This window comes from Haliotis rubra, unplaced genomic scaffold (genome assembly GCF_003918875.1).
Source record: "Haliotis rubra isolate DU_JTF1 unplaced genomic scaffold, ASM391887v1 Scf791, whole genome shotgun sequence".
In the NCBI taxonomy this organism is placed as follows: domain Eukaryota; kingdom Metazoa; phylum Mollusca; class Gastropoda; order Lepetellida; family Haliotidae; genus Haliotis; species Haliotis rubra.
In genome coordinates this window covers 273,531-281,108 of record NW_025767514.1, presented here as the reverse complement: position 1 = coordinate 281,108, position 7,578 = coordinate 273,531, and the positions used below count along the sequence as shown (strand labels likewise).

The following is a 7,578-nucleotide window of genomic DNA, read 5'->3' as shown; positions in this document are numbered from 1 at the left end:
CAAACATATCTGGTTTATTGGACGGAGAGCGGAGGGTGTTACCTATGTAAATTGCCGTATCGAGGGAAGTCAGGTGCGTACGAGCTCTCGAGTTTGAACCTATGACGTCACGTGAGTCATAATTCCGGAAAAAAGAAATCACTGATATTGTCTTTCGTGATGCACATCTGTAATCAGATACGATCTGGGCGTGGCGCTTCGGAGTATATATGGACCCCATTTCCAGTCCTGATTACAATATCTCACCGGACTCCGAAGAGAACGATCCAGTACATCAAAGTAACACCACCAGAGTTTCCAGACACACTGAACGTAACGTTTTATCTTGACCCAGACGACAGTTTCATTGCCGCAGACGACATCTCAACATGCTTCCCACTGTCATCACTCTGGTCTTCTGCATTTGTCTGATGGTTCTTCCCGACGTTCAAGGGCACGGGCGTTTGGTAGAACCCCCTTCTCGCTCTAGTATGTGGCGGTACGGCTTTGACAACCCCCGCAACTACAACGACAACGAACTCTACTGCGGAGGATTTCAGGTGAGCTGGATGTGATTGTTGTGTAGCGATTAATTTTGTTAACTTAGTTTTCCAGTTATTGTTTTATATTTATTTACTTATTCTTGTCAAATTGCTGTGCAGAGTTCAGTCGCTTGTGCATTTCAGGATCCTATGATAACGATTTCCAATATCAGACTCGACCTAATACTAACCATTAACTAATATTCTACACACTAAGACATTCACGTAGTTCTTGAAATGATGTTTTTCGTGTCAATTTATCTGAAAGTAAAGTTTGCCTTTGTGGTGCTCTGGTGGAAGATGCCAATCATTTCTTTTAAAATGCTACCGGTTTCATTTGATACAAGGCTTTAATATCCTTAAAGTTAGCTTAGATATTAAGAGCATACTGCACGGCAGCCTTAGTCTGTCACAAACTATAAAGGAAAGTTCATAAATTCATTGTACGTAGTAAGCGTTTCAATTAATGTGTAATATGTCTTGCTTCTGTTCAGTGTCCATTACATGTATTTTCTCCATGTAATTTTCGGGAGCGGGCGTTAATAAGCTGAATATCTTGTGTCCAATCCCTTTCGATACTGAATAAAATATAATCAAACAAACCATTGGTTTGTCAATACGAACCGTGTTCTACCGCTACCTGTGGGATAACTGAATCTTGCAATTATACTTATAGTAAAACACAGGTTTTCATGAAAGTATATATCTGTATGTCGTGTTTTCTCCTGATAACATACATCTGACTGTGAAGGTTTTTCGGATTTCTAGACACAGTGGGGTGTAAACGGTGGGAAGTGTGGTGTTTGCGGTGATCCTTGGAACGCAAAACGCGAAAACGAGGCTGGAGGAAAATATGCCAATGGCATTATTGTCCGGAAGTACAAAAAAGGGGAGACAATCACCATCAACATTGATCTTACAGCCAATCATTTGGGTAGGTTTTATATGGACTTCCGGTCTCTAACCTCTTCAAGAAATACTATATTTGCATAAATAAGATATTAAGATAAATGCATAATACAAAAAGAGAATTAAAATAACCCCACTCATATTTCTTTAGATTCTTTTTAGTCTAGTATGACATTTACCTGTGGTAATTTATCACATCCAATTTCTACACCAACTCAAGATTCTTAATCAAAACTGGCATATATTTTTGAGCGGGTCATTTCATTACAATTATAATGACATGATTTTTTTTCATTTTGTTAGGGTACTTCCAGTTCCGCTTGTGCCCTCACAATAGCCCACAGACTCCAGTTAAACAGGAATGTTTGGACAGGCATCTTCTCAGGCTAACAGACGGAACTGCCCGCTTCAAAGTCACCACTGCACGACGGGGAATATACACCATGACGGTCGTACTTCCAGAGAATGTCACATGCTCTCAGTGTGTCCTTCAGTGGAAATACAATACAGGTACTAACATGTTTTATCATAAATGAACTACCCGTGAAGATCAGGGTTAGAATTGGTCTTCAGTAACTCATGCTTGTCGTAAGAGGCGAATAACGGGATCGGGTGGTAAGGCTCGCTGTCTTGCTTGACACATGTCATCGTATCCCAATTGTGTAGATCGATGTTAATGCTCTTAATCACTGGATTGTCTGGTCCAGACGCGATTATTTACAGACCGCTCACTCATGAATGAACATACGCCGAATGTCTAGACTGGACATGTAAATAGGGACATGCGTGTTTCGGCGAGTGTTTTTAGCCAACGTTTGTAAATATTTTCCACATTTTAAATGTATACTTTCGTTTGTCCGACGTTTTACGTTACATGTGCCCTTTGCACAGTGAAAATGCCGTGATGATAGCCGCTTTAACGTCTGATTTGATTGCAGGTAACTCTTGGGGATGTGAGGGCCCAACTTGTTGCGTTGGTTGCGGGCCCCAGGAACAGTTCTACGGCTGCGCAGATGTCGCAATCTCTGCAGACGACAAAGACCAGACGACATCGCCACCCTCTACAAGCAAGACCTCTCCGTGTCAGGAGACTACGAAACCCGTCGTCGAACAGACGACATCTGAATCACGAAATATCACAAAACCATCAACCGACACTACAACGACTTCTACCTCAGCGACAACAGTCACTTCTTCCCCATCATCAGCTGCGACGTCTGACACCACCACAAGCATTACCGACAGCACAACGGACAAGAGCGATGAAAATAGCGACGACTGTAAGGCCACGGGGGTTTGGGAAGGAAACCCAAAAATCACTGTCTGGTGTCTTGGCAACTGTGCACGTGGCTACTGTCCTGAGGATTATTGCTCAGAAGCCTGCCGCCAGTTGAAGTGAACTGAGGAGAAACTGTTGTCATTACACCAATCAGACAAGTTTGCGAAAAACGTGTGCTCAATCATCTATGTTTGCGTTTTGTAGTCTTTTTGTTCAAACACCTTTGAGATATTTTATTTTATATTTTTATATAAATATTTATTTTTACACCGAATAAAGAGCAGTTTTTGCTTTACACTAATGAGTTTGTTATCTTTAATATGTGTTGCAACTTGCTTATTTGGTCTTCTCAGAACATGGCTAAACACGACTGTTCCTCTTGCCTCAGAATTGGTCACGGTTCATCCAGGCGTAACAGTAGCGTTAGAAAAGCGTAGGTCGATGCTCGTGATGGCAATCACTGGATTGTCTGGGTTTACTCCCACTTTTGGAAATGGGCAGTGTTAAAACAACAGATGGATTAGGGTATAGTCAGTATCAGGCTAGTGGGCAGTGGTATATAGTATAGACTACTTAACTCTTAAGTCATAAACTACATACGTAATTCATGAACTAGTATGTAACTGGCATTAACTCAGCAAGACATAAGTGTAATGAGTTTGAAATAATAATTTATCTAGGATCTATCCTGTCGAACAAGGTCCTTGATATGAGTCAAGAACTTGTCAGCAGAAAGTCTGTTTGGATCGACCTCCAGGTAATGAATGTTGTTGTACTTAGTGACAAGTCCTTCAGTCATATTCAGTGTCGCTCGGCAGTCTTTGACACAGCATCTCCGGTAGACTCTATTATTCTTTCGGTTGTTAACCCAAAACTTATACTAGTAGTTGTCATAAATCAGTTTTTGTCCACCCTGTGCATTATCAATGTACTGGACGTCAACTTGAGTATTAGCCATGATGATGAATGATGAAGTAGGGGGTTCGTTTTATTATATATATACATGACTGTGACATTTGTTAGTGTTCACCAATTTGTTCTGAAATGTGTTCACCTATGTATTCAGACTTGTGGTCACGGTGTCACCAGATTTACCTTGAAACAGACTATAACTAATCCCTCTATTGTTCTACGGGTGACTGCATTTTGTTGTTTTAAGAAAAGTGGGCACAGTGGGGGTACACCGATTGTCTGTTCCAGACTCGATTATTTCAAACCGTCGTCATACAGCTGGAAGTAGACTAATGCTTAGTCTCTGAATATATATAATTTTGATAGTAACAAACAAGCCCATTTAAATGGAAAATGAGCCCCAGGGAGACCAGAGATTCAGAACCTGAGGAAATCTAAACTTGCTGTATTTAGGGCTTTGGCACTGCAGAGAGGCTTGGCAGTAGGGAAAATAATGTGGTTCAGGGACTGTGAGACAGACTAAGCTGGAAGGTATCCTACCATTTGTCAGACAGGATAAAACAACAAACTATCTGGTTCAGTGAACAGCTAATCCCCTGCCTGTTACCTCCTAATGAAATAGGAATGGCCCATAAAACAAATAACAGAATTCAGAAATGTAATTAATCAAGTAAGCCCTTTTTAATAATAATGATAATGCTGAGTGTGGCGTTAAACAAAACCAATTGCATATGATAGTCACTGGTTTGTCTGATCCTAACTCGACCTTGTGACCGATTTCAGGATACTACGGAATTACACAACATTACTGCACCCCTCATTTAACACTTAAAGTTTCAAAGTTTTAGTAATATCTGTTTATTTGAAAGAGTTAGTCCAACATTGTCAAATGAATGTAAGGCTGAAATTTACGAGTTAAATACTGCAGAAAATTTAAAGGCACGCAAGATCAGGGACTGGTCATTAATTACAGGGAATATCCTGCAATAAATGGGCGATCCCTCAGAATAACTCTTCGTTTACCATGACGAACGGCTGATCACATACACCCCTTAACCTCGACCACGATGTCAAACTCTTAACGTCTTTTTTGTAAGTACTAGGGGCGGTGGGGGAAGCCTATTGGTTAAAGCGTTAACGAAGAACGAAAACGTGGTTTTGCGAATGGGATACATACACAATTTTCAATATACAATTTATGCTTTGTCTTACACCGAGCGAGATTAGGCTGCCAAAAGATCATGTGGCCGGTTTGAGTTGTCTGTCTTACCACAACGCGGTACGCCGACGACGTCCTTCACAGGTTTGTCAGCCCCAGACTTGATCAGGCATTTACCAACCGCAGTAATACAGCTTGATAATTGCAGAGTAGGGCGTTAAACAACAAACAAACTTCTTAATGTTGTTTCTCAATCGTTGGTTTCACCTATGTTGTAAAAATGCCTGTACCACTTGGGAATTTCTTCCAGCTGAAACACTGTTGCGATTAAACCAACATACAAACTCATTCACACTCTCGGTCAGTCAAAACAACACATTCAAATATGTTTGGCATATTTACACACGAGATTGAAAACTACGGCACACAACACACCGACGCCCCATGGAAATATGAGTCAATGACCCTGCTGGTTTAGCAGAATGAAAAGAGTCAATATTTATGACTACTATCAAGTGTTTACCATGACGAACGGCTGATCAGACGGCTGATCACATACACCCCTTAACCTCGACCACGATGTCAAACGCTTAAGGTCTTTTTTTGTAAGTACTGGGGCCGGGGGGAGCCTATTGGTTAAAGTGTTAATGAAGTACGAAGCCGAAAAACCTGCTTCCATTCCCCACATGGGCACAATGTGTGAAGCCCATTTCTGGTGTCAATATTGCTGGTATATTGCTAAATGCGGCGTAAAACTAAAGTCACTCATTCATTCTTAAGTATTTCCCAACGAGCTATAATTTGTCAGTTTTGTTTGAGCGTTAGAATTTAAATGTGCCTTATTACAAATACTTATACATGTAAATACAAATACATATATTCATCGCAAAAGTAAGGTCGAAAAGTTTACTTACCTAAATTCTAATTATTTTCGAGAGATTAGGGATTGACTTAACTAAAATAGTCAGGCTGTGGTATGTCTGTTGCCAAGACATGTTTTAAGAATTATTGATTGTATAGTTTATATGTTTCAATTTTAAGTATTTGTATATAGTGGTTGGATAGTTTATAGGTTTCAGCTTTTAATCCTACGCTAAGACAGTCAGACTGTGTTATGCTTGATACCCTACACAGTCTGGCTATGGTATGATAACGATCCCACAAAAAGACAGCAATAGTATGTTGCTGTAACGTGTTGGTTCCGAAGTTGAAACTAATACAGCAGTTAACTGGAAGTCAGTCCGCAAAAGAGTGAGTGAGTTGGGATTTACGTCGCTTTTAGCAATATTCCAGCAATATTACGGCGGGGGACACCAGAAATGGGCTTCACACATTGCACCTTATGGGGCATCGAACCCGGGTCTTCCGCGTGACGAGTCAACGCTTTAACCACTAGGCTACCCCACCGCCCCCGTCCGCAAAACACTCGGTGTGAAACCAACATAAAACAAAGAGACAGGATGTAATTAACAATTGTTTTCTAAAATGAACTTAGTTAATTTTTAACAAATTAATGAAAATCACAACAACGGTATTACGGTGGCAGTACAAAATGGAGAGGCATTGCCAATTCAAAGTTAGTAGAATACAATAGCAGTGACTACAGCAGTAAAGACACCAATGCACCAATGGCTGGGTATCAAGGGTGCTGCTGCACTTGTGACTTGAGATGAAATGTGGGGTGAAAAGCAAGAGTTAGCTCCCCTTATATGCCAGAGAACAATACTACAAATGTGGTTTGGTTGGTTTGCTGTTTAACGACGCATCATGTATCTGCTGTAATAGAAAAGGCCGCAAAAATTGTTTCCTCATTACGGACGCTAAAGTACGTATTACCTAGATATATCCTTTCTAGTATGTACGAAATGTATATTAGGCCTATTTTAGAATATGCATCTGAGGTCTGGGATAATTGCCCTAGCTATATTTGTGATAAACTTGAAATGTTACAACTTGAAGCAGCAAGAATTGTAACCGGATTGCCTAAATTCGCTTCAAGGTATAGTTTATACAGTGAAACTGGTTGGTTACCATTGAAAGTTAGATGAACACAAAGAAAACTCTGTACATTCTACAAAATTGTTAATATGCAAGCTCCTGATTACCTGATAGATTTACTTCCACCTTTTACTGAAACTATTTCCGGATACAACTTGCGTAACAAATCAGATTTGGCTGTTCCTAAATTTCGCACCTCAATTCTCCAAAAGTCATTTATTTATGATTCTGCAAGTTTATGGAATGCTCTCTCCTCTACAACAAAATGTACAAATTCATTATCATCGTTTAAATCAAAGTTATCTGGAAATAATGACAAGGTTCCAAAATATTTTCTATTTGGTGAAAGAAAGACAAATATACTACACACGAAGTTAAGACATTCGTGTAGTTCATTACAAGCAGATGTGTTTCGTGTTAATCTATCAGAGAGTAGAGCTTGCAATTATGGTGCTCCGGTGGAAAATGCTAACCATTTCTTCTTAAAATGTCCAAAATTTGTCAGTTGCCGTTTGGATCTGAAGAAAGACTTTGAACTATCAAAAGTTCAGTTAGACATTAATACCATTCTTTATGGCAACCCTGCTCTGCCAAATACTATCAATAAAATATCTTTAGACATGTGCATAAATACATTGTACGAAGTAAGCGCTTCAATTAATCAATAATATGTCTCAATATTATTATGTCCATCCATTACGTCCAATCATTATTGTTCATGTTTTTGATGGTAGCGGGCGGTAATAAGTTACATAACTTGTGCCCAATCCATTTCAACACTGAATAAAATATGTTCAAAC

At 39.8% G+C, this 7,578-nt stretch overlaps 1 protein-coding gene across 1 annotated transcript; it reads left to right on the top strand.

Annotated features, from left to right (window-relative positions):
- Positions 1-240: 240 nt before the first annotated feature.
- On the top strand, positions 241-3,002 carry LOC124261224 (mucin-5AC-like). Its single transcript, XM_046695549.1, has 4 exons — positions 241-539; positions 1,290-1,455; positions 1,734-1,940; positions 2,369-3,002. The coding sequence occupies exons 1-4, from the start codon at positions 369-371 to the stop codon at positions 2,827-2,829; spliced, it is 1,005 nt and encodes a 334-aa protein (XP_046551505.1). The 5' UTR covers positions 241-368; the 3' UTR covers positions 2,830-3,002.
- The last annotated feature ends 4,576 nt before the right edge of the window (positions 3,003-7,578 follow it).